Here is a 27,387-nt window from a genome sequence, read left to right as displayed (position 1 = left end):
CACTGTAGTAATCGATATCACTTATTCTGTCTCTCAGGTAGCGGTACTACGTCTAACGTGTGAATAAAATGTAATTTTGAAATGTAAATTCTGCAATTTTTTTTCCAAGTCGAAACGACAAGCTCAATGCTTTGGGTTTTCGTGGCAGTGTTGCTTAGCGGTGTTGCAGCTATCAAAAACAGTTCAGGTAATGTAGAATGTAATTTTTGTTTAGATATCAATGATATTTATTATTTACATAATTTACTATTTGTTTTTATCTGTAAACGTGTTTTAACAACTGTTGTTTAATGTTTTGTCGCTATATCCTGTCTTTCCGTTTAAAATATTTCTAAATCTTCGCTACAATAATTGAAAAGACGAATAAAGTTATTTTTATTATTATTATTTACTATTCTTGCTTGATTAGCCAAATCACCCTCAAGTTTTTAAGAAGTTAATTTGGTTTTTGACTTCTTCTTAGTTTATAGCTATTATTCTCTATTGGTTCTTTTATAGATGTCGGTCGAGCTGGAACAGAAGGGAGCTTAAATGAAGGACCACAAGATTTTTTTGAAACTTCAAGTTATGTCTTGGTATGTTTGCACCTTTTCTTGTTAATATTTATTTTAAGCTTTGATATACAATCGGATCGACTTTATTATTGTCTGTAACATTTCCGTAGCTCCAGATCCTTAAAGCTGCATCTAGTAGTTTTAATTTCATCTAATAGTTTCAGTTTTAATCAAAACAATATTTACCCTCAAAGTTAGATATGTGGTAACTCATAAGCTGGCATGAGTTGTATAAAACAGAACACCCGTATTATAAACGCTGTCTTTGCCCAGCCATGCGTAAATAAAGCAAGTTACTTAAAAATATTTATTGCATTTATTAAAATATTTTTCTATAAAATTTCTATGTTGAACAGCTTGCCCCGTCTCCACCGATCATAACAAGTTCCTCTCGAACATCGGAACCAACCTCGTACTTGCTGTCATGGAAACCAAACCAAGATGAACATTTTACATCTTATAAAATACGATATATAAAAGTGGGTAACTACAAATGACTCTGTTTAGCTATCGGCAAATACAGTTTGTTTTATTATTAAAAGTATGGTGACTTAGATTGAATTATAAAACAGTATCCTTCCGACTGCCATAGACCGTTGTTAATTGTTTAAAACAGGATATTTGAATATTATGTGCTAAAGGTACTCTATTATACAATTTGATGAAATTGTTTTTTGTCCTTTAGTATTTCAAAGCACAAAATCCTAATTAAAACCAATCTTTGTTATTTAAACAGGACCAACATCTTAAAAACACCACCCTTAGTAAAAATGATGTTTCTATGTTATGGTACTACATCTCCGTCTCATCCAATTTAACGTCACGTTTATTAAACAACCTTGAACCATCAAGTTTGTACCAAGTTGAGATGGTTGGGGTAACGAACAACGCTACAAGCCAATTAGCGGTGTCATCATTTAGAACGGGATCTGGTAGGATATGATATGTTTTCAGTAACTGTAATCTGACTAATAGTTTATTTTTCATTTTTTAATTGTCGAAGACCTGGGATTTAGGCCAGATTTGGCCCATTACTCCAATAAACTGACTAATAGTTAGTAATGCAGCCAAAACAAATTATCTAGAGACATAGGCTATCCCAAAGGGACTCTATTTTTAAGGAACTCATTTTTATAACTAAAATTTAGGCCATATTCCCCCCTCCTACATACATCAAGAAAGTTGTCAACTGCTGATTTTATGTTTTTCTAATATTTTTTTTGTTTTCAGGGAAAATACGCTTCCCAAATACCCATGGATGGGTCACTATTTTTTGTAACAGTTATTTAAATATATATATATATTATATAAACTTTTTAAATCCAGTCCTATTAAAACTTTTAGTTTATTATGTTTCATTATGCATGTGGATCATTGTTTTGTTTATATAATTGCCTTTTTCTAAGCAGTACTTTTGATCCAGATAAATAAATATAGTAAGGTGGGGGAAGATAGGACACCTTTTTGTTCTATTTTTTTTGTTCCATTTGGTAGTAAACAAAGAACATTCAAAGAATTATATAAAAACGTTTCCTCACAACTGCTATAGACTGTTGTTAATTGTTTAAAATATAATCAAGACATGTAGATATCATGTGTTAAATGTGTTCCATCTTTCCCCACAGTACTATATTCATTCATATATATATATTACTATCACAAGATTTAAGAATTCTTGGTTAGCATTGCCGGTTCATACTTTTATTTCAAAAGTATTTGGTAATAATTGTATCAAAATTGACATAACCTTACCAGAAAAGCAACCAAGACTTCCCATCTTTACCAATTCAAATGTGGGGGTAAATAATCCAAAGCAAAACCAAAACTTAGGTAAGCATGTAAATAAACTATACTTCTATTGGTTAATTTTGTTATATATTATATATATACAAGGAATAGTAAAGCAAAACACCTTTTTAAAAACGTGTTTTCTGTTAGGTTCAGCAGTTTGTTGTAGTTTGAACAAAAATAAAAGTTAGTATAAAATCCCATGAGTACCCAATCATGTGGTAGGGAAAATAAAACACCCTCCCCAAAAATCCCTATAAAATTGTTTCAAATTGTATATATATATATTTGAATATATTGAGAGACATTTTATATCTTGTTAGACATGCTTTAGTTTAATTAGAAATGACTAAATCTCTTAAAACAAAAAACTAGTAATGGCATCTGTGTTTTCAGTTCAATTAAATAAGAAAGTTTTTAAACCAATAATTATTAGTAAAAGGTAGTTTTTATTTAAATAAAGGTTCAAAGGACCCCTACCACCTGGTATACGCCTATGATTTTTTTTAACACCATTTTTTTGTTTGCATTTGTTTGTATACACCGTACATACCTTTCATTATCATTGGACCTTTCATAGTTTAACCTACCCATATATATATTATTATGTAATATATACATCACATAATACATATATGTATTATTATGTAATATATATATGTATTATGTGATGTATATAGGATTTTTTGATTGTATTTATTTAATACTTTAACATTTTTTCAGGAAATCCTCCCGAATCTCCTTCCACACCCACGGTGACCGATCTTTCACCAACTTCCGTTTCACTCATGTGGTACCCTAGGTATAACGGGGGTTCACCTATCACAGAATATATAGTAAGTCGGGTTATTTATTATATTTAAATATGTTCTAAAAACACGAATTTACATTAATTTGTAAATATTGTGTTAAGGAAAACAGAACAAGTTTTCTCTTTAAAAACTCTTTAAAAGTAACGTATATCTTAATACCTATATAGTAAATAGGGTAATTGATAATATCAAGATATATATATTTTAAAAATGAATAATTTTCATTCTTTGTTGAAGCTAAATTTTTGTTGAAGCAGTTCAAAATAAATATTCATTATATCAAACAACTTTTTTAAAAAATTCCTATTTTTAATAACACATCACAGGAGATATAACAAGTGGGGTAGTTATTAATATTAAGATTAAGATATATATATGTTTTAAAACGAATAGTTTCCATTCTTTGTTAATGCTAAACTTATGTTTAAGCGATTCAAAATATATATGGACTTTTTAGACCAGTACAACCTTTTTAAAAAGTGGTTCTTTGTAATAAACACCTTTGATTTTATGTGATTTCATATTTAAAGCAGTAGAAAAAATGAAATACTACTCCTTATACCACTTGTTACAATGGTTTGCTTTGTAAATGTAACGAAAGCTGGAACAAGTTTTGCCCGGATTTTCTGGGTGGTGGTTCAATTATGTCCGCTACTATTTTGACTCCAAACACGGTGTACTTTATCAATTTCATGGGCGTTTCAAAACATTATAAAACCGTTTCGTACTGACTTGTACCGGTATGAATTCATTTTGTTATTTTTTCGTCGAACTCAAATACCATCCTGTTATTGGCGTTTGCCACACAGGTAGTTCTGATTTATTGGAAAAATTTGACAGAGTGATAGCTAATACCTTAAGGCTGTTGTGGCAGCACTTATCAACGCATCGGGTGGTTCTTGTTTTGACTTTAAACATGGACGGTCTAAAATTGCGTGCTGGAATCTTAATGCAAAACTGATTACCCCACTCTCAATATTGTTCACAATTGCATAGGTTTCTTACTTTGTTTGTGCATAAGTTTTTTACTGAATGTACCGATCTAGATTAAAAATAAGAAAAAATAAGAGCAATAGGCCTAATCAATAAGTCAATAATCAATCTCCAAATCATTTTTATTAAACTGTTTTATTTAATACTTAGTATAAATAAATAATAAATATATATTTTTTTCTTTACAAATTTGCATTATACCTTGACTGCTTGACAGTACATTTTTAAAGCTTTATGGTAAATTAAAAGTCCTATATTTCCGATCTTCTAGTTTAGAAAGTTTTTTTTTAATATTAAACGCTTTATGTACTATTAAACGCATTAGTGTTTATGTCAAAAATATCATTTCCCGCAAAAAAATTGTTTGCATTCTTATCCAGTAACACCAAATTTGTTGTTTTGTAATAAGTCAAACTTGTTGTTTTGTATTTTCAGATTGAGATAAAAAAAGTGCGAGCAGGAGGATGGGAGAAACTTAATGAGTTTATATCAGCTGATTCTACAACCTTTATGATTACTGGGTTGAAACGAGGTAACCTAGATCATGTTTCACAAAATTTACTTCTAATTTTCAGTCATTGTTACTTTTACAGTTGGTTTCTGTTTTGAGGTTATTTTTCTAACTGTAACTTTTTTGTTATAGTTTTCAGTATAAGCTATTCAATTGTTTTTAAACAAACACGTTTGGGGGCCTCGAGATCATATTAAAACATTTCTACCAATACACAAAATTTATATTTTGTTGGTGTGCCCATTTTGGAATAAAATATGGTTTTTATTTTAAAAATGGGATGCTAAAGCATATGATGTCAATTCTGCCTCAAAATTGTTGAGATAACATGTCGCCCCATGTCCCCATACACCGCTAATGTTGAGTGCCCCTCTGACTATAATGTATATATATATAATATACATATGCAGTAGGGTGGGGGTAGATGGGACACCTTTTACCTCTGTTTTCTTCATCTTGCCTATTTAGTACTCAACAAAGAACATTTAAAAAATTTATAAAACTATATCCTTACGACTCCCATAGATCGTTGTTAATTGTTTTAAACCTGATCAGAATATTTGGATATTATGTACTAAAGGTGCCCCGTCTTCCCCCACCCTACTATATATATATATATAAACTTTTTTAATAATATTTTTCCCAGGTGCTGCTTATAAGTTCCGGGTTACTTCAGTGAACACATATGGCAGATCTCGTCCATCGTCAAGCACTGACCCGCATTACACAGACTTTGGAAACCAGAGCCCAAAAATACTTATGTCTGCACCAGAAATCACAAGTGTGGTTTCCACCAATTGGAGCAATGTTCAAATTAATTGGAGTGTAAGTTACTAAGTTATAGTAAAAAATCGTTTAAGGGTTCATCTGGTATAAAAAAACCTAGTCTATTTCTCTATTTGATTCTATTTAAATAAGAGACCGACGATGCCATTTAGGTGAAATATATTTCTCTATTACTATTAATAGTTGGACTTGATTTTTGTTGGTTGCGTTTTCGTAGCACCGGATCATTACTGTACTTTACCATACAAGAATCGTTTAACTATATGAACATCAGATCAGGGTCAGATTCGCAGAATTTATTACCAGTCTATTTCCGGCGTTTTATCTACCGTAAACAACCTTTTAACCACTCATCTGGTATGAAAAAAGCTTAGTGTATTTCCTTGGCCATTGGTTCATAGACAACATTATTCTGTTTATTTTTTTTGGTAATATTAAAAAGAATATGTGTAATGTTGTAATATGTATATATATATATATATATTACACATGTTCTCTGTGAATTTTAAAGAGAATATGCATATTATTAATTTATAATAAATTTATACATATTTTTTCTGTAATTTTTTTTATATATATACAAATTAAACTATTAAACCTTTACTAGTATGATGAAGCCATGAGCAAGAAATTAAACGGATATCTCATACTATATTGGCCATCTGATCGTCGCAAGAGAAAACACAAGAAAAAAAGATTAAAAAATGCATTAGCGACGTCATATGAACTGACTTCACTTCAGTCTGGTGTTTTGTACAATGTTAAAATCCAGGTGGGTGGTCATTTTGCTGGATTTCTTGTGTTTTCATAATAAAACAATGTTAGCCAATCTTATTTTCTTGGAAACTTTGATGAACTATGACTACTGTTATTAAGGTCCATGAAACTCTTCGTTAAGCAGCTGCTTGTTATTATAGCGTTATTTGTTACTGTGGCAGAAAAATTGACGTACTTCTTGATTTGTTTATATTAGTCCTATTAAATTTATTCAAAAAATGCATTTGACACTATTGGGTATAATGTTGTATCTTTAAAAATGAGCATGTACCACCCTGCGACATAATTGCCCTGGCAAAAGGGCAATTATGTCGCAGGGTGGTACAAGGTGACTTTCTTAGACTGCGTAAATTTTTCTCTTTAAATTTTTTTGTTCCGGCATTTTCTGTATTTGTTTACAGCACAATAAATTTTTAAGGGCTTACATTTTACAAATTAGCACTAATGCAAAGCTTATACTATAAGCTGCAGCCATGCGCGCTTTACTTGATCTTGTATTTCCTCATTATAGGATTGAATTACATTATATGATACTTTGTTTGTTGTTTTTTGACCTGACTGGCTGTGTGCTGTCGCTTATTTAGTTTTATTTCTGGTAAAGTGGTGTAAATTCAAGGCTTGTCGTTGCTACCATTGTGGGCGTATCTGTCCTTAGGCAAGACAGAAATTGCTTTAACCCAGTGGTCACTAATGGGTTATACAAATTGTTAGCTATACATAAAACAAGTTACACACATGGTAATCCGTAAGCTGGCACGAGGTGTATGAAACAGAACACTCCTGTTATAACGACTGTACAGAACACTCATGTTATAACGACTGTACAGAACACTTATGTTATAACGACTGTACAGAACACTCATGTTATAACGACTGTCTTTTTTTGGCCATGTAAGAATAAACCAAGTTTGATTCATTTACTAACATAGTAACGTGTAGTTGGAACTTAGACCACATTGGTTGATGTTATTTTTATTTTTAAACCAGGCATACAATTCTCGTGGAAAATCCCCAGTTTCGAACCTTGTTGTATTTGAAATGCCGAACAATCACTCAAGCCCTCTAGTGGTGATGCAGGGAATTAGAAACGTCGATAATGATGAAGTTTCCGACCCTGGTCACGCGAAAAATCATTATGGTAAGTTATTTTCAAAATCGAATCTTAGTAAATTTACCAAAAAATGAAAAAAAATTAGTACTTTAGTCAACTCCAAGGTTGCACAAAATTAATTTCCTTCTGCGTAAACTTTTCGTAACTTCTCAAAATAATAGTTCTTTATAAGTATCTTGAGCAGACACTCTGATGTTTTAGAGAGAAAAAAAACGAGTTTCTTTATCATTGAAATTAAAAATTTGCTTACATCATACGCAGACATTGTGTATCCCTGGCCAACTCATAGTTGTAAATTGTTTACCCCATAACTTTTGGGCCCTTACCCCTGTAGTTACTAACCCCTACCTATTCCTTAACTCTACGGCATTATTTGTTCGCATACTATTGTTCACTTGTAATGAAAAAAATTTTGTATTCACTTATACCTCATATTATATCAATGTGGATCATTCCATACAACCTCTGAAACATTTTTTTTCTATGTTATGCAATCCTCTATTTTGTACATTTTAAAGTTTGTGTATGTTATTATGTTTTCTATTTTATATGTTATAAAGTTTGTCTATGTAATAAATCAAAATTTAAATTCCTTAACTTATTCCAGGTGATGATAGTTCAGATAACGACAACAAGAGTAATAATATAGTGGTAAAGCAGCAAATATCGCGCCGTGATACGGCATTCATGATCGCTGGTGGGGCTCTTGTGTTCGTGATAATTGCTCTTGCAGCATCAGGTATAATATACAGAAGGAGCATGACCAATATTAAGAAGTTTTTGGGCAGAAAACCAAGTAATGATAAAATAACAGCCAGGTAAGGAAAGGTTTCCTTTTTTATGTGCATAAACCTATGTTGTGCCTAGCAATTTTGGTTTTATTTTGTGTGAGTAAGGTCCTACAGGGCATGCCATGGGACCTGAGATTTGGGCTAGAGTTGCCTATTATCTCAACACCCAGGGTGTTATAGCATGGACCTTACTAGATGTTGAAGCCTGTCACTTCCAAAGGTGGAGATTTTTCTTTAAAAGCCTGGCCAAGGTTGGATGCTTGGTATGCTCCCATCTAGCCTTTACATCAATCAATCAATCAATGTAACTTACTTTATCCTCGCGTGGCCGGAAAACAACAGTCGTTATCACACGGGTTTAACACCTCATGCCAGCTTACGAGTTACCATGTATGTTACTTTGTAGGTGATTATTTTTTTTTGATTTTTCATTTTTTATGTATGGCTGATAATTTGGACAACCCATTAGTGACCACTGGGTTGGAGCAATTGTCGTTAAGTGTCTTGCCCAAGGACACATACGCCCACAATGGTAGCAGCGACGAGTTTTGAACCCATTACCTAATGGTTACATGCAGACGCGCATTTTATCAAGTCGATAGTTTAAGTTTTCCACTGTCTTAATAGTGGACACAAGGCTACTGTCCTAAAGGCCTTGTCAATAAATTGTATAGGTTATAGAATACAATAATAATTACTAAACATGTGTTGTACCCATTTGTTTATTTGCATTCTTGTATTAAATAGAAGTAAGCCAATCAGATGTGTAAAGTGTTTAATTTTATAATTAATCTCTTTTTTTATACATATAAGCTAAAACTATTTTTGTTTTTTTCATTTTTTTAAATTGTTAGGTTTTTTTTAAATGATTCAGTGGATTTTAAATTGTTCACTAGTTTTCTTACAAAACAAATAATATGTAGTAAAAAGTTAAACAAACCTTTAATATTTCTTTAGCAATGGTGCCACACCCAACGACGAGTATTCTGGTTTGAACGAGGGAAATCCCCCGTACTGTGAATGCAAGGAAGTAAGCGAACATGGATACGAACATCATCATGTTCATAGCGATCATATACTGTATTGCGACCACCAGGAGTGCTTTGCGAGCGCGCCCTTATGGTGGGTAAGGGGCGAGGAAAGGGGGGAGTTCTGCCATATCGTGCCAGCTAATGCCAAGCGGCAACCGCCGCCAAATCCTGCCGGTGGTGCCGAAGCCACACCACAGACTGCAATGGTCACAAGGACCTATGCTGGCAATATTGCAGGTGGATACCTCAGCCACCCCAGTCAGGGTGAAACTACCGAAATTATTGAATCGGTTGAAACTTCGTTGATCGACTCTGTACAGGCCCCACTTGCCACTGAAGAACCCCCTAATTTGACCCTAGATCAGTAAAGTTACACCTTCAAAGTTGCAATTTTAATATAGACCAAACATCCTGATCATATACAACATACTACTTTTTGTACAAAGTTTTTTTTTTTATTACATCATTTTTCACTTATATGCATTGTTACCACCAACCATACACACTTGCAGTAATAATGCATGCAGTATAAATACATTCTTAATCTCCCTCCCACTATTTACTGAACGTTGTACGCTAACCTCAACGTAAGTATTGTTTTTTTAGAACAGTGTGCTGTCTTCATAAATTTGATCATGTTTTTATTTTTGCCAAATCAAATTTTTTAGTACAAGTGCTTTACTTTTTTACCCGTTTTACTGCTCCCTTCTTTATTGTAGTATTTACACAAATAATTGGTACCACACTTTCCTATCAACTTATTGTTGCAATTGAACAGAATGTTTGTACATTGTCGTATTGCCTGCCATTCCTCCGTTTTGCGCCCAGTATTATCTTTCCGTATGGTGTCGCAAGGGAGCACTTTTTCACGTTGAACCAGTTACTAACAACATGATTTAAATAAATTCTGTTCTTATAATTGTCTGGTAACCTCGGTCAAGAAAAAAAATGAGTTTAGTTTTTTTGTCAACGTTACTTAAAATACTGTGTATGAACGTTATTTAGAAGCTATATTTGCCGATTACAAGTCATGGTACATTTATTGTTTGCGTGTCCGAAATCTAATCCACATTTTATGTAGAACTACCAAATAAACATATAGTATTGTAGAGTAAGACGGGACACCTTTGGCACATAACACCAAAATATCTTGATTGTGTTTTAAACAAATAACAACGGTGTATAAGAGGATACAGTTTTATAATTCTATGAATATTTTTAATTTACTGTCAAATAGGACGAGAAAAATTAATGAAACGATGTCCCATCTACCCCCACGTTACTATATATAACAACGAACCATAATTGCGATTGCACAAGCCAGTTTGGCGGAGTCTGGAAATTCGTCTTCGCATGACGTCATCATACTTGTTTCTCGCCGTATCCCGAGGCGTCCATGACGTGTTTTGTACGTTCACCAATCAGACGACAATCGTATTAAGAAATTTGTAGCTCGTTTGTATGTTGTAGTTGTATGTACCATGGACCGTGTTTTGTCTGCTTTAGTTTGGGTTTTGTTGATATCAGAAGCTTTTACACAAGGAATACGTAAGTGGGAGCATACAATATCGTAGTAACTAAATTTACGTGAGTTAAAACAACTAGGAAGTTTTTTTTTTTTAAGAAAATTGTTGAGAAAGATTAAGCCAACCATCGAATTCGACAGACGAGCGTATGAAATTAGCTCAATGTTTCTAAAAATCCTATTTTACCGCAGATCGACCACCGCTTGCCGCCCCCGTGAATGTTGTAGTTACCCCTAACTCGGTTACCCATACGTCAGTATGGCTGACTTGGGACGTTGTACCGAAAGCGGAAAGTTACACCGTAAGTTGTGGTTTATAGTTTGTCGTCTTAGACTTCGGTATTAAGGAAAGCAGATAAATACACCAGCCTTCCCCGAATCGATTTCGAATTTCGATTATCTATAGTCCCCAAACAGGGAAAGTACCACTGTAGAAATATTGCAAAATCTTTTTTACTTGATTTTAAAAAATAGTTTTTTTCACTTTTTCTGGCGTTAGTTGTTATTACTACTACCCCTAATTTTTTCAGGTTCGAGTTTCACCCATTAGTTTAACAGCAACGGGAACCGGTTCTGGAATCCGAGAGAAATTCACTCGAATTCGAGGTTTGCAACCCAACACTGAATACGAGTTCACCATACGAGCTGTACAAGGAAACAATGTTGGAATTGCAGCTTATATATCTCAGAGAACCGGTATGTTGCATATTCTGTGATGATAGTGAAGAATCCTCCCTCTATGTAACGCAATCTTTAACATACCAGGGAATTTTTATTACATGGGACTATACAAAGAAGACGGAAAATTTTTTCCGCTAGGGGCGGTAATTATTTAAATTAAAAAATACGGAAAAACGAACAAAACAGCACTACAAAGTGTTAATAAGTGTAAAACAAATTAATTAAATAATAAAAATACCTTTCTAAATACATAAAACATTAGTAAGAACATATTTCCCACATTAGGTCGGTTATATACGCTCTTTCGTTGTGTTTATTGTCGTCGAGTCTGTGGTGTAGCGGTTTGCGTGCGGTCGTAATCTCTCTTTGTTTCATTTTTACCGGGTTCGAGTCCCGCACAGTGGAATACTTTTTTTATATTTTTTTTCAAGTTTTTTTTGTTTGGCGAGTTTGGGGTTAGGAGTTGGGGGTTAGGGGTTAGGGGTTAGGGGTTTATATCTTATGTGTATAAACCGTGAAACTAACTGCTCCCCATAAAATAGAGAAACGAATTTGTCATCGCCTCCTAGCGGAAAAAAATTTCCGTCTTCTCTGTATAGCTCCATGTATTTTTATTAGTGCCAAACAGTTTATTCACTTTATAATATTCAAGTAATTTTTAATCTTTTTAAGTTATTTCTCACCATGTGTAATCATACATTAGATTTTTTGTTACATGAATAAACAGTAGCCACTGTTTTTACTCATAGAGCAATCTCACCTCAGATATCTTTCTATTACTAATTTTGCTATAGTAGATGGCTTGTTGCTTTCCCCCCCTTCTGAGTTACACAATGTTTATAAGATACCGAATGTTTAACTTTGTATATGTTATTTTTACTTTTTTCTGTGTGTATGGAAGAAATTTAACCATCCATGTGGGACCAGTTAGTATATTTTCCATTTTCAAACTCTCCCAAATATGATTTTGACTGTGTCTGTGTCCCTATATCCTGTCTTTTCTTTATTTCATTTCTTAATCTTCACTACCGTAATCGAGAGGCAAATAAAAGTTAATATTTTATTCCTTGTCAGCATTGCCTGCCCCAAGAAATGTGGTTGTCAACCAAACCACATTACAAGCGAACTCAATGACAGTAAGATGGTCTCCAGTTGTTGACGTGGACTATTATAAGATCTCTGTGGACCCTCCTATAGGTTGGCATTAGTCGTAATTATTTAGCATTTAAACAAACAAATTTGAGAAATAGCAGTTTTTTTTCTTTTGCATCAAAATTATTATACAGATTGTTTCTTATGCTCATTTCATTTCATTACATTCTGTTTTGTTTAAATTAATTATTTATAATGCATTTTTGTGAAAAATTTGAAGTATGTTAATTTTAAGCTACATATTTTCTACATATTTAACCACTTTTTTGTTATTTTGACTGATAATATTCATCGTTATCATTTTCAAAAAAGAAAAGTCCTTTATGTTAAAATATAAAGTGTATATTAATTTATGAGTAAATTCTTCTGGTAATGGTAAGATTATGTCTAAAAGCGTTTTATAAAAGACAAACATTTTTAATAACACAACGTAATTTTATTTATATCTTTAAATAAGATAGCGGAGATTATGTAACTTAAATTACGAAAAGGCAATCAACAGCAAAACATTAAAAAAAGTATATATTTAAACTTTTTTTTAGCTTTTTTTTGCTGAACTTCTTTACTTTACTTTTAATAACTTTGAATTTACATTTCAATAAATACAGGAATAAGTGGAATTTATAAAACATAAATAATTTAATAAAAAAATTACTTTTTTTTCCGAAAACAAAAGCAAAATTTATATTATTTAAATAAAGAAATTAGGAATCACAATCAAAATATTTTTTTTTAAATACCTTTACTTTATATTTTGATAAATACAGGAATAAGTGGAACGGGAACACGAAGATATTCAACAGAGATAACTTTGCAAGGAATGTCAGCTAATACTCAATATACTGTAATTATTGTACCTTATAATTATGTTGGGGAAGGAGCACGCGCTACAGTGACTCAATATACAAGTAAGACTGATGCTACAATACATTATTAGAGATATAGTAGGGTGGGGAATACGGGACACCTTTAGCACATAAAATCCAAATATTCTGATCGTGTTTTAAACAATTAACAACAGTCTATGGGAGTTATGAGAATACAGTTTTATAAGAAAATAATATGAATTGTCCCATCTCCCCTCAACCTACTATATATCATTATTTTTGTTCATTAATTTTATACCTCTGCCATTTACCTATATTTAATGGATGGCCTCGCCCAAATTAAGCAAAATCTGGCCCACCAGCCCAAACTATACAGTTATGGTTTCATTTAAAAAATTAACCAGATTTTTATAGCACCATAAAAACTTAAACTGTGACTGAAGTCATGTTAAATAAAATGAATGTAACTTACTTTATCCTCGGGCTGCCGGAAAACGACAGTCGTTAGGTGTTGATACACCTCGTGCCAGCTTACGAGTTACCATATATATTACTTTGTGGGTGTTCTTACTTTTTGTTACTTTGTGGGTGTTTTTGTTTTATATACATATTAACTAAACATTTTTTTATAAAATTTTTATAACGCCAGAAATGAGGCCACCCACCAGACTGGTTGTCAACCGGGCGACCGTGACATCATCAACCATCGGTTTCCATTGGCAACAAGTAGATGGAACTCTCGGTTACCGGATCCGGGTCAGTCCTCGAGTGCCAGATCTTGATCTGAATCAACTTATTCTTGAAACTGAATTTGTTCTTAGGTAAGAATGAGTGTGTGGGCACTTAACGGAAATTGCTCCATCCCAGTGGTCACTAATAGGTTTCCTAAATTATCAGCCGCAATTAAAAAAGAAAAAGAAATATAGTAATCAGCCACAAAGTAACATACTTGGTAATTTCTAAGCTGGCACGGCGTGTTTGAAACAGAACACTGGTGTTTAACGACTGTTGTTTTTCCGGCCACTCGAGAATAAAATGAAAAATTACAAAAAGCGGTATAACTTCCAAATGTTACCACCCAAGAATAAAAAAAATCTTTACATTGTTACATGGTAACTCCTAACGCTGGCACTGTTTGAAACAGAACACCCAAAAAATAAGAATAAAGTAAAAAAAATTACAGAAAATATAACTTTTAAAGTTACCACCCATAAATAAAAACGAAAATTATTCTTTTTATTGATTCCTATACACTAACATTTATTTTTAGGCTTAAATTAATTCATTTTATCAGGGGTCTGTCACCGGATATTCTTTACATAATTCAAGTTGCTGCAGTCAACATTGCTGGTGATAGTAGATACACCATGGTGTCCCAGAAAACTTGTAAGTCATGTTTAGACTGCTAACATTGTTGGCAGATGTGTTGCTCCAACTCAGTGTTCACTAATGGGTTGTTCAACTGTCAGCCCTACATAAAACAAGAATTAAAAAAATCCTTCAAAAAATAATACGCGATAACTTATAAGCTGGCACTAGGTGTATGAACATAATACTCGTGGTACATTCACTGTCGTTGCCCCGCCATGAGAGGTTAAATAAGTTATATTTATTCATATCGTTAGCACATAATATTCTTTATTTCCAAATCTATTTTGAACAATTAACAAAGCTATTTTGAAGTTGTAAGGATACGGTTATATAATTCTGTAAATATTCTTTGTTTACTACCAGTTAGGATGATAAAAAATATTAAAAACATCGACAATTAAACATGCTATGTTTTAAATATTAATAATTTTATTTATTTTCAGTGTCCATGTGTTTTGCTCAAGCCAACCAATATGAGGAACATACGTTTTCGTGGGTGTTTTAATGTGTTTCTTTAAAATTTATACAAATGTATATCTTTATTATATAAGATTTCTGCTTGCAGAGTAATTTGTCCAGCAGGGTGCGCCAGACACCGGAATAGTGTTTATGGAACTCGTATCTACACGCTGGTAATTTGCATTAATTTCCATGTTTTTTTTATTTAAGACAGATATACAATAATTCCTGTTTTGTGGATTCAACCCTAAATAGGTCGTCATATACTCTTATGATTCGGCTGGGCCACAACTAGTGTTTGTTTTTGTTTATTAAAACCAAATGATTTATTTTGCACTTAAAGAGCTAAATGATTTGTTTTGTATATAAACTTATGTAAAATGTAGTTTCAAAAATCGCGTTGTCATTTGTGTTTGTTTATGCCTCATATTTGACTCCATGCAAAATAGTCCGAAAACTACTAATTTATTACTTAAAGATATATATATATTTTTTTTTTCATTAATTTCAATTTACTGTATATGACATTCCTTATGACATCATAATCACACTCATGACATCATACAGGACTCGTACATATGCAGTGCAGCCATCCATGACGGTCGAATCGACAACGAACTCGGGGGCACGGTTATGGTTCGACGAACACTCGGAATAAACGATTTTGTGGGCACTTTAATGCACGGTATCGTCTCGCAAGAGTGAGTCAGGATTTTTTTAATTTTAAAAATGTCATTTTTCTAATTTTTCTGTTTGCATTTTAGTTATGGAAGTTATCATGATGCTTTTGTATTCGGTAAGTTTGTGATTTTCAAAGTTTATTTTGCAGTTTTTATTAAAATAAGTTGCATTTCTGCCATATTTTAATATATTCGTATTATATTAATGAATGAATGTAACTTATTTTATTCTCGCTTGGCCGGAAAACGACATCGTTATAACAGGGGTGGTCTGTTTCATACACCTAGTGCCAGCTTACGAGTTACCGTGTATGTTACTTTGTGGGTGAATATTAATATATATTTATAACAACAATATATATATTACTCTATACTTGGTTCTTGGTTACTTTTTTAATTACTAGATTGTCATTTTTGTCTTGAAAATTATTAAATGGTCACTCAAATAACATTAGGTAGATATTCTACACAATTTTTTTTTTTTAATTTTTTTTAGTTTTGTGATATATCATGAATTCACATTTCCAGCACTTCAACCTCCACAAAACATTCGAATCAAACCTGGATCCGTGAGTTCTGATTCGTTCATCGTACAATGGGACCTCGTTCGTGGGGCGGATGCTTACAGGGTCCGAACCTCACCCTCGGCAGGTTGGTGGGTAGAATTACTGATCCAGAAATTGAGCGCCAATGGCCAATTATTTTCTTAATGTGGTGGGGTTACTTTGTAGTATAAACATACCAAAAACGCAGCAAAATGATGATTTAAACTTTATTAGAAGTTTAACTTAATTAAAATAAATGGCTTGTCTGTCCGCTAGTTGTAGTGACAATGCTTATTTTTCTTTTAATTAAATTTAAATATGATTTAACTATATGCGTGTTTTAACAACTGCTGTTTATTCGCAATATTCTGTCTTTTGGTTTAAAATATTTCTAAATCTTTGCTACCATAATCGAAGAGACAAATACAGCTCTTATTATTATTTCTTGCTAACTCTATTTGTTACCCTACAGTTGGTGATGAAGGAAACATTGTTGAAACCGAAGTTCTTCTGCATTCAATGGCACCAAATGTAACTTATACTGTTCAAGTTGAAGCTGTGAATGAAAGAGAAACAAGTGAAGAAGGGGCAGTAACTCAGGTATTTATCAGCCACACATAAAAAAATGAAAAAATCACTTCAAAAAATAACCCACAAAGTAACATACTTAGTAACTCGTAAGCTGGCACGAGGTGTATGAAACAGAACACCCGTGTTTAACGACTGCAGTTTTCCGGCCACGCGAGAATAAAGCAAGTTACATTCATTCATAATACACAAAAAATAATTTTAAAAATACAAAAAATTAAGATAAATAGAGTGAAGTAAATATAAAATAACAGTCGTTGTGACTAACTACAGGGTTAAAAATGTTCACATCCTATTAGATAAAAACGTGAATGTAATACTCAACAAACAGACAGCTCTATTCAAAGATGAATTCTACAACATAATGTTATCATTGGAAAAAACTAAGCACAAAAACCTGTGGAAAGTAGCAAGGAGCAATTATTAATGTATAAACATTTTTGCAAGTTACAACCATATATTTATATTTTACATCATTTACCAGAGAACTGCCTTGCCCGGCACTGCACGAGTGACTGTCGATAACGTGGCACAAAATTCCTTTCTGGTGTCTTGGTTACCTGTACCAGGTGCATCCAGTTACCGAGTGAATGCATCGTTATACGAACGGTTGGTGTTCACGATACAGACAACCGCACATGAGGTAAATGATATCGTATTTTCGGCTAAACACTAAAGTTAGTCAGTCGCGGTTACCATTGATTACCCCTAAAATGCTACATTAGTTTGCTAAAATTAGTTATTAGTTTAGCACTGTGGGTTTGTGGCACACTGGTTACAGCGCTTTCTTCTAGACTAGGGGATACGGGTTCGAGTCTAGACGCTGCCACCATTATGTATGTATGTGTCTTTATGCAATGCAAAATATTTAACAGCAATTGCTCCAATCTAGTGATCCCATATGAATTATCTAATTCGTCAGCCATATCAAAAAATTAACCCCAAAAATGATCAACCACAAAGTTACATATGTGGTAACTCATAAGCAGGCATGGAGTGTATGAAACAGAACACCTGTGTTATAAAGATTATTGTTGCCACGCCACACAAAAATAAATAAATTACATTCATTTTTTTCAATATAAAATTAAATAAGATAAACTTAACTTTCTTCATAGGTGTTAATAAACAGCCTTGCAAGTGGTACAGTATACAATGTAACAGTTCAATCAATCAACCACATTAGCATTGGAAGTCCAACTACCATTCAGCAGTTTACTGGTAAGTAATATCATTTCAAAAATATATTTCTTTGATTGTATTATGGCTCGATGCTACCACTATTGTGAGTGGGGCAAGACACTTAATGGCAATTGCTCTAAGCTGGTGGCTCTTATGGTTTGTCTAAATTATCAGCCACACATAGAAACAATTAAAAAATCCAAAAAAATTATCATTTACAAAGTTACATACTTGGTAACTCGTAAGCTGGCACAAGGTGTTTGAAACAGAACACCTGTGTTAAAACGACTGTCGTTTTCCGCCCAGACAAGGATAAAGTAAGTTACATTCATTCAAATTCATTTGGTCATACATTACAAAAAAAAATCTAAAATAAATTACCACAAGTCCACAAATTACATATACGAGGTAACTTGTAAGTTGTTTAAAACAAAACACCCTGTTGAAACAACTGTTGTTCCCTAGCACGCAACGATAAATAAGTTGCATTCATATTTCATCTAATAATATATCTTGCTGAAAAATTTTGTTTATTTCTCCATGCACACTTTTTTCTCTTAGAAAACCAACTTGATAATAATTAAACATATATGGCTTGTTTGTCTGCTAGGTGTAGCGACCACGCTTTTTTTTCTTCCAATTAAATGTAAATATGTTTTTAACCGTAAGCGTATTTTAACAACTGTTGTTTTGTCGCTATATCTTTTCGGTTAAAATATTTCTAAATCCTCGCTACCGTAATCGGACAGAGAAACAAAGTTATTATTATTATTATATTATTCAGGTTTGGACGTTCCATCGAATCTAAGGGTTCTTTCTCTTGGATCAGATAACATGGTGATATCATGGTTACCTGTCAATGGGGCAGCATATTATTCAATATCTTATTCAAAGGATGTTTTGGACACATGTTGCATGACGTAAGTACTTAAACTTCTGGCTTTACTATATGTAACGTATTCATTGTAGTGTAACGTATTCTTTGTTGTGTCTGTGTGCGCTTTGAGTTGCATCTAGCGGACATCCGGGTTCTGCATAGTCTGGAATCTAAATAACCTTAGTTTTCTCGGTCATTATATTTTGGACACGCTAGCGAGCGGTCCGTTGTAAACCGCAGCCTAGAATACCGATATAATAAAAGCTCTGATTGTGACAAGTTAGTTACACCATATAGGCTTTTATTAATAATTTTTTGTCGGATTTTTACAAACAATAACAATAACATTATATTTGACCTGAAAATAAAAACATTTTTTTGAAACGAAATAAAAGCACAGCACTGTACTGTAATCCAAAATAAAAACAAAACACTGTTTTTGTTTACTAACTACACCATATCCCTGACAGTATTAGCGAACCTGCCTTTAAACTAGAGGTTACCGGTTTAAGGCTTGTGTCTGCTTTAAGATAAAACAAGATTCATACATTTAATATACTTAAAAAAATTTCTTGTGTCCGTTTTTACAGGAATCTTACAATTTATGAAAATCGTGTTTTACTTTCTGAATTGTTGCCGAACCAGTTATACGTGGTACAAATCACGGCTTCAAACCAATTCTCAACAAGCAGAAGGGCAATGCTGCGACAAGTAACAGGTATGATATGAAATGGTAATTTAATAAAGTAGTTTATGGGAAGAAGTAAAAAGTCAGGTTTAATTGAAAAGTGTGTGTTTAGAGTAATTTAAAGATTGTATGAATTTACTCTTCAATTACGGTAGCGATGATTTAAAAATATTTTAAACAAAAATACAGGATATAACGACATAACGTATTATAATCTTATAGTTTAACTTCTCCTTTCTACCCAGCTTTACCCCAACCTCCTAATCTTCGTGTTGTAAATGGATCTCTCACTCAAAACTCCGTCTTTCTGTCTTGGGACGAACTCCCGGATGTGCGGACATACATTATATCTGAGTTGAACGACACAAGACGTAGAAGTTTCAACACCAGCAGACATACCATCAAACTACAATGTAGGTACCATTGCGGGCGTATGTGTCCTTAGGCAAGACACTTAACGACAATTGCTTCAACCCAGTGGTAACTAATAGGTTGTCCAAATTATCAGCCACACATAAAATAAAAAAAATCACCCTAGAAAAAAATACCCACAAAGTAACATACTTGGTAACTCGTAAGCTGCCACCTGAGGATAAAGTAAGTTACATTCATACATTCAAGTTACCTACTACTTCTCCAATGTAACTTACATGAATAGAAAAATGTAAATGTATCAAATTTCATCACTTAGTTAAAACACTCGGACTGTGGATTTTGAGATTTAATTATGTTTTGCAGTTAATATTGTTAATTATTTATTTAGATATTGGTTAAAGATGTCTGACTTTTTTATTGTTAAATATTTGTTTTAAACTCGACTTTCTGTTTTTTTTGTTAATCCAACTAAAATAACCTGGAATCAAAAATGTTTTATAGCCACTGCGAAAAAGGTATGCATTTATTGGTTGTTCAACTTGTCTAATAAGTAACAATTTTTTATATCGAAATTACCAAGAAATTCCATATTTAAGTTTCTATATTGTGTTTGCTTGGTTTAATTATGAATATCTTTTCATAGCTTTGTATCCACGAAGGACATACAGGATTCAAGTAATTGGATATTCAATTCATCACATATCTGGTGACCCGTCTATTGTGGAATTCACCACACGTGAGTTAAATTATTGAAAGTTATTTATTTTTACATTAACTGTCGCTGGTATCTTTATCCTTTGGTAAGACACACCAAAAAAATGAATCACCTACAAAGTTACATTCGTGGTTACTCGTAAACTGGCACAAGGTGCATGAAACAGAACACCTGTGTTATAACGACAATAGTTTCCCAACATGCGAGGGAAATGAGTTACGTTCATTCAACCTATAATAAGGGTGAAAACTATTTTTTTCCATTGGCATTCCTACTATTTAAAAAGATAAGGTGACTGTATTAAATCCTAGTTATCCTACTATGCAAAGATACTATCATGCAATACCCTGCGCCGTGGCAGAGTGGTTAGCGCGTCTGCCTGTGACCCAGATGTTATGGGTTCAAGGCTCGACGCCACTACCATTGTCGGCGTATGTGTCCTTGGGCAAGACACTTAACGGCAATTGCTCCAACCCAGTGTTCACTAATGGGTTGGCAAAATTATCAGCCGTATATAAAAAAAATTACCTACAAAGTAACATACATGGTTACTCGTAAGCTGACACGAGGTGTATGAACACCAATGTTATAACGACTGTTACTTTTGGCCACGCGAGCATAAAGTTAAATTCATTCATTAAACATGAACTGATGAACATTGACCTCAATTTAGTTATTGAACCACCTGAGAACCTTAGAGTTGAAACAGCTAACAACAACAACCAAGTGAATGTCAAATGGAATCCGGTAAATATAATACCTGAGATTATGTAAACCAGTCTCATATTTAAGAAAGTGATTTGTATATAAGTCTAGGAGTTGTGTTTTATAGAATATTTTAACTTAATCACCCACAAACTAACATACATGGTAACTTGTAAGCTGGCACGAGGTGTATGAAACATAACACCCGAGTTATAACGACTGTCATTTTCCGGCCACATGACAATAAAGTAAGTTACATTCATTTGTTCATTCAACTGTTCCTCAATAAAAGTGTAAACCAAAAATTTATTTTAATGTTTTTCTGTTTTAAAAATGTATTTTAAAAATTCCATAATAGACATAAATATCCTATTACATAGGTTGTAGGTGCCACTTTATATCTTGTGACATGCAATCCATCGGAGGGGGTTATAGGTACAGGAGAGTTGTTGCAACGTAACGTTATTTTATCAGGTAATGTTTGAAGCAGAATTTGTAAATTTAATTTTGATTAAAAAGCAGTTGGCATAGTTCACAGCTTCACGTCATAGTTGCATGTTTTTTTTTAGCAAATAGCAAAAAGAAGACATTGATGTAGCTTATTTACCTTCGTGGATGGGTAAGGACAGTTATTATAACACGGGTGTTCTGTTTCTTACACCTCCTGCCAGCTTACGAGTTACCACCTATGTAACTTCTATGAGTGATTATTTTTTGATTTTTTGTTGTTGGTTGGTTGGACTTTAGATTGCCCATGAGGGCCCATTGCTTTAGGTTCATCTATCCTTCGGGCAAGAAACTGAACGACAATTGCTCCAACCCAGTAGTAACGGCAAATTGCTCCATGGGTTTTTCAAATTATCAGTCACACATAAAAAAAAAAAAAAATCCACAAGAAGTAATCCCCAAAAAATAACATACATGGTAACTCGTAAGCTGGCACGAGCTGTAAAAAAACGAACACCTGTGTTCAACTATTGCGTTTTCCAGCCATGCGAGGATAAAGTAATGTACATTTAGTACAATTCAATATTAAAAAGTTTTAATTTTTATTAAGGTTTGCAATTCCGTGTGTTGTACAATGTATCCGTAGCTGCCATGGTGGGGACAAAATCTGGTATGAAATCTTATGTGAGTTTTACTTTGGGTGTTTCTGTAATGGGCTTGGTTGCTGTACACAATGTGACAAGGACTTCAATGCTTCTGCAATGGAACCACGATGATATTGCTGTCACACGACTGCAGTATAATATGGCTGGGTGAGAATTAATAGTTGTATTTATATTGCAGTCAAAATATTTTCTGTTTCCTTTGTGTGTTTTGCATAGGAAAAGATACACTAACACCAAAGTCCTATGTCCTCTGTTAAATATTCAAGTGTTTAAAGAGACTACACACTAGTGCACTGTTTTTATTGTTTTCGTTTAAAAATTGTTTTGATTACACATACATTAGGAACCACTGTACTAGTTACCTGAAAACTACTCAAAAAATACGTTATATAAAACTGAAAACTACTTATAAGCTACTAACCTACTATACTTAATATATTTCATAAACTGCTTCATTTATTTTCATATAAAACAATTGAATTAAATTTATTCTCATGTTCGAAGTTCATCAAATCGTCTAAGTATTGCCAGCAACCGAAGTATGAGTGAAATTTCCATTCATGGAATGCAACCTTATACAAGGTATAACCTCGTCGTTACCTATGAACATCTTTTCACTTCACTGCACAACAATCAACAGAATCAAGAACCAATTTCTACTGCAGTCGTCACTAGAAATTTAAACGGTAAATTGCTCAATTTTGCTTAAACACAATAAAATTACAGCAAGCCCTATATTTAAAGTTTAAAGCAAAAGCATGTATTATCAACAAAAAAATTAAAAAATTTTTTGTAAGTACTAACAAATTGAGTATAATGTGATCATTTTTTACGTTTTTTTTGTGTTTTTAGGTCAATTTTTTCATTTAGTCATTTTTTTTTTATTCTTCATACACGGCACATTGATAGCATGCCTGTCTCTTACCGAGAGGTTATGGGTTCAAGACTCATCCCTGCTAACTGCTACCATTGTATGTGTATGCAAGACACTTAACAGCAATTGCTCCAACCCAGAGGTCCCCAATTTTTAGGCCATACATAAAAAATAATCACCCATAAAGTTACATACTCGGTAACTCTTAAGCAGGCACAAGGTCTATAAAACAGAACTCACATGTTTATAACTACTGTCGTTTTCCATCCACACGAGCATAAAGCAAGTTACATTCATACACAGATACATCAGATGAAGTAATTTTAATGTGGAACCAAGTACCCGGAGCTACAAGTTATTCCGTCACCTCCATACCTGGTTATAGAATCACTGGGTTGAGAAACTACACAGCCACCACGTAAGTTAGTAAATCCAGCTTTGGGTTTAAATTTTTGGAAATAGAAAACGCTGTACACTGACAGAAAACGCTGTATAATAGAAAAGGTTGGATTTAAAAGCAAGATAAAAAGAATAACAGTAAAAATATAGTTGTTAATGACATGCTAAAAAAAGAATATTTACTCCAAACGAAAAATGTCATTTATTGCCATAGTTAAGTGGTTTTAAATAGCTATATTAAAGTAACTGATATTTAAAGATATTACTAAAAGATACATTTAATGATAAAACATTTATGTTTGAAATGTAAATCCACTAATGCCCTTTTTGCATGGTAAAATGTTTATGCTGATAGCGATTCACATAAAGTCGTCATTTGGTAATTCGCCAACCCCGTTATTTTGCATGGTCATTTGTTTGTGCGCATATCAACATTGAGTTAGCTTATTTTAGCGCAATATTGCTAAATTAGGTTTATAATATAATTTCTGATATTTTATGATGCTATTACCCACTTAAAACTGTAAAAATAATACCCAAAAAAGATTAGGCTCTTAAAAGTGAAACTGTATTTCCACCATATTTTTCTTTACTCGCATAATGCGAGTAACAACCAACCTTCTACAGCAGATGACACGCTTATGACGTTATGTTTGTTCTTGCGAGTAAATATGCGAGTACTTACGCGCATAATAGTCACCATGTAAAAAGGGTATATCTATGGTCTATATTCTATGGTGTACAACATGAATGTTATTGGTAACCTTTTATGCTGTACTTCTCTCAAGAACCGAAATTAAAAAAAGGAAAAAAATTAAATCGATTTTTCTCCATTTATCCAATTACAAAATTACAGAGAATGTTATTGGTAACCTTTTATGTTTTCCTAGTCTCAAAAAAAAATTAGTTCCTTTTTTTTCTATTAAAACCAATTACAAAATTTACAGTGCAACATTAACTGGGTTTCGAAGAGGAACAAATTACATGATATCAGTAATAGCGTGGACTGAAGAAACCAGCATACAGTACTTACCTGCAACCGTTAGCATTGAAGGGATTGTACCAGGTTAATACATTCAATTTTTTTACGGTGAATGAATGAATGTAATTTACTTTATCCTCGCGTGGCCGAAAAACGACAGTCGTTAAGCACAGATGTTCTGTTTCATACACCTCGTGCCAGCTTACGAGTTACCAAGTATTTTACTTTTTTTACATTAACAATTTAAAACATTTTTTTTATTTTCATGGCTGCAATTACAGATTAACCAACCAGAATTATAAATCTAGGGAGAGTTTTTAGGTTCACTCAAAAAAGTTATATAAAAAGGTTAATCTAGAATGCTGTTTCACGCAACTGTACCTGTATATACTACAAACGCACTTATTTTTATAAATTGAAGTGGTCAGAATTTACAACTTTTCTATTTCTTTTAGATTACCCAGGACCTTCAGTTATAACGGTTGAACCAACGATTGATAATTACGAAAACAGTGCAACTGGTGATACTGTTTTTCCAACTGAAGTAAATCCTAATGGAAACAGTAACAACAACAACAATAATCAAGGACAGACAGGGTAGGAGGTTTTGCCAATACTTGTTAAAACTATTAAATTATCCCCAAAAAATAATCACCTATAAAGTAACATACATGGTAACTCGTAAGCTGGCACAAGGTGTACGAAACAGAACACCTGTGTTATAACGACTGTCGTTTTCCGACCACGCGAGGACGAAGTAAGTTACATTTAAATTAAGCAAGAAATTTTGTTATGAGTAATTCGAATGATTTAATATTAATTATCTGTTTCATATATTGAATGAATGTACCTTATTTTATCCTCACATGGCCAGAAAACGACAGTCGTTATAACACAAGTGTACTGTTTCATACATGTCGTTCCAGCTTAGGAGTTTCCATATATGCTACTTTGTGGGTGTTTATTTTTTTTGAAAATTAAAGAGAGGCAGGCGTGCCAGCTACTTTGCCACAGCGCCGGACACTTATTAATCAGTTTATATTTTGCAGAAATGAATCGGTGCAACAAAATAATGTGACCTGGATTGCAATACTTGTAGTTGTTGGGTTACTTTTCACTATGTTTGTTGTTCTTGTTACTGTTTGTATTTGTGCTGGAGAAAACAGAAAACCATTATTCAGGTTTGTAAAAGTGATGTAAATTTATCAATTTGTTTTGATAGTACTTGATTTTATTATTATATTTCATGAATCGCCGCCGCTACTGTACCACAGTTGGTTAGCGCCTGCCTGTAACCCAGAGGTAATGGGTTTAAGGCTAGACGGGCGTATCGCGTATGTGTCCTTGGGCAAGACACTTAACAGCAATTGCTTCAACCCAGTGGTTACTAACGGGTTGTCCAAATTATCAGCCACACATAAAAAACATGAAAAAAATCCAAAAATAGTTCAAGGCATGATGCTGCTGACTGTGTTAGTGTTTTATTCCTAGAACCAAACACACTAATCAGTAAAGTTGAAAACATGTGTATGAAATAAAATACCTGTATTAAAGCAACTTGCTCAGAAACATATTATATGAATGAATGTAACTTACTTCATCCTCGCGTGGCCGGAAAACGACAGTCGTTAAACACAGGTGTTCTGTTTCATACATCTCGTGCCAGCTTAAGGGTTACCAAGTATGTTACTTTGTGGTTGATTATTTTGGGAGGAGTTTTTTTTATGTGTGGCTGGTAATTTGGACAACCCATTAGTGACCACTGGGTTGGAGCAATTGCCGTTAAGTGTCTTGCCCAAGGACACATACGCCCACAATGGTAGCAGCGAAGAACCTTGAACTTGAGGATTATATGAGTGAAATACATCCATTCAAGTTTAAAACTTTGTTAATAGAAATTGTGGGTGCTGTTGGTGCTGCCGATGTGCCAGTGGAGTGAAATCTTGTTCATGTCGTGGTTGTTGCTGTGAGGATGATCAGTATCGAGGATCTTATTATTAATTGTAATTTATTATGTAGTAAATATGTTGTGCAAGCCAGTTTCACCATAACTGTGTAAAATAGAGTGTATTGTGCTGTTTTTACGCCTTATGTATTGCCAAGTACTTTTGGTGCATTGCAAATATTTGTTTTTTACGCGATAAATACAAAATATGTACGGAAAATGGGTGTTTTGTTGAAATCTTCCCATAAAAAGTAATAAATAAACCCATTGCTCTCTCGCGTAAAAGTTAGAGTTTGTTCTTAAGCTAATGGTAAGGTTTGCAAATAACGTATCAAAATATTTTTTTTGTAAAACGTTATTTTGTTTGCGTATTTTTACTTAGTTTAGCATAGCTATAAGCACAATTTAGTAGCAAAATTGTATTAAAGGTTAAGACAATGTAAAGCATTTTATAAATGTGTCGTTTAAATTTTGAAATAAAACTTAAGAGACGGGAGCTTTAATAAACGGGTATGCCTCGTTACAAAATAGTTAGTTTAAAATATTGGATC

The 27,387-nt window shown here is 33.2% G+C and overlaps 2 protein-coding genes across 2 annotated transcripts; both read left to right on the top strand.

Annotated features, from left to right (window-relative positions):
• On the top strand, positions 1 to 10,073 carry LOC149737807 (brother of CDO-like). The gene is made up of 12 exons (XM_089874599.1): positions 1 to 187; positions 499 to 575; positions 911 to 1,033; positions 1,291 to 1,486; positions 2,310 to 2,384; positions 3,066 to 3,178; positions 4,583 to 4,679; positions 5,305 to 5,483; positions 6,052 to 6,216; positions 7,209 to 7,359; positions 7,940 to 8,150; positions 9,081 to 10,073. The coding sequence occupies exons 1-12, from the start codon at positions 127 to 129 to the stop codon at positions 9,520 to 9,522; spliced, it is 1,890 nt and encodes a 629-aa protein (XP_089730725.1). The 5' UTR covers positions 1 to 126; the 3' UTR covers positions 9,523 to 10,073.
• Positions 10,074 to 10,544: 471 nt separating this feature from the next.
• Positions 10,545 to 27,056, top strand: LOC149737806 (tenascin-N-like). Its single transcript, XM_089874596.1, has 28 exons — positions 10,545 to 10,702; positions 10,872 to 10,981; positions 11,210 to 11,375; positions 12,435 to 12,557; positions 13,280 to 13,420; positions 13,989 to 14,160; positions 14,634 to 14,725; positions 15,154 to 15,202; positions 15,276 to 15,342; positions 15,737 to 15,870; positions 15,934 to 15,965; positions 16,378 to 16,500; positions 16,867 to 16,994; positions 17,467 to 17,625; positions 18,101 to 18,203; positions 18,949 to 19,084; positions 19,632 to 19,759; positions 19,975 to 20,142; positions 20,748 to 20,840; positions 21,493 to 21,566; positions 21,905 to 21,998; positions 22,582 to 22,783; positions 23,141 to 23,322; positions 23,814 to 23,928; positions 24,857 to 24,975; positions 25,347 to 25,488; positions 25,941 to 26,072; positions 26,787 to 27,056. The coding sequence occupies exons 1-28, from the start codon at positions 10,636 to 10,638 to the stop codon at positions 26,890 to 26,892; spliced, it is 3,357 nt and encodes a 1,118-aa protein (XP_089730722.1). The 5' UTR covers positions 10,545 to 10,635; the 3' UTR covers positions 26,893 to 27,056.
• Positions 27,057 to 27,387: the final 331 nt, after the last annotated feature.

This window comes from Ciona robusta, chromosome 3 (genome assembly GCF_009617815.1).
Source record: "Ciona robusta chromosome 3, ASM961781v2".
Lineage (NCBI taxonomy): Eukaryota > Metazoa > Chordata > Ascidiacea > Phlebobranchia > Cionidae > Ciona > Ciona robusta.
This window is presented reverse-complemented; position numbering and strand designations above follow the sequence as displayed.

Excerpts from the sequence above, each read along its gene's own strand:
- LOC149737806 (XM_089874596.1), top strand. The coding sequence starts at position 10,636 with ATGGACCGTGTTTTGTCTGCTTTAGTTTGGGTTTTGTTGATATCAGAA. Across the intron at positions 18,204-18,948 it reads TACCATTCAGCAGTTTACTG|GTTTGGACGTTCCATCGAAT; the intron begins GTAAGTAATATC and ends TATATTATTCAG. Across the intron at positions 19,760-19,974 it reads AATGCTGCGACAAGTAACAG|CTTTACCCCAACCTCCTAAT; the intron begins GTATGATATGAA and ends CTTTCTACCCAG.
- LOC149737807 (XM_089874599.1), top strand. The coding sequence starts at position 127 with ATGCTTTGGGTTTTCGTGGCAGTGTTGCTTAGCGGTGTTGCAGCTATC. Across the intron at positions 1,487-2,309 it reads ATCATTTAGAACGGGATCTG|AAAAGCAACCAAGACTTCCC; the intron begins GTAGGATATGAT and ends TAACCTTACCAG. Across the intron at positions 2,385-3,065 it reads AAAGCAAAACCAAAACTTAG|GAAATCCTCCCGAATCTCCT; the intron begins GTAAGCATGTAA and ends ACATTTTTTCAG.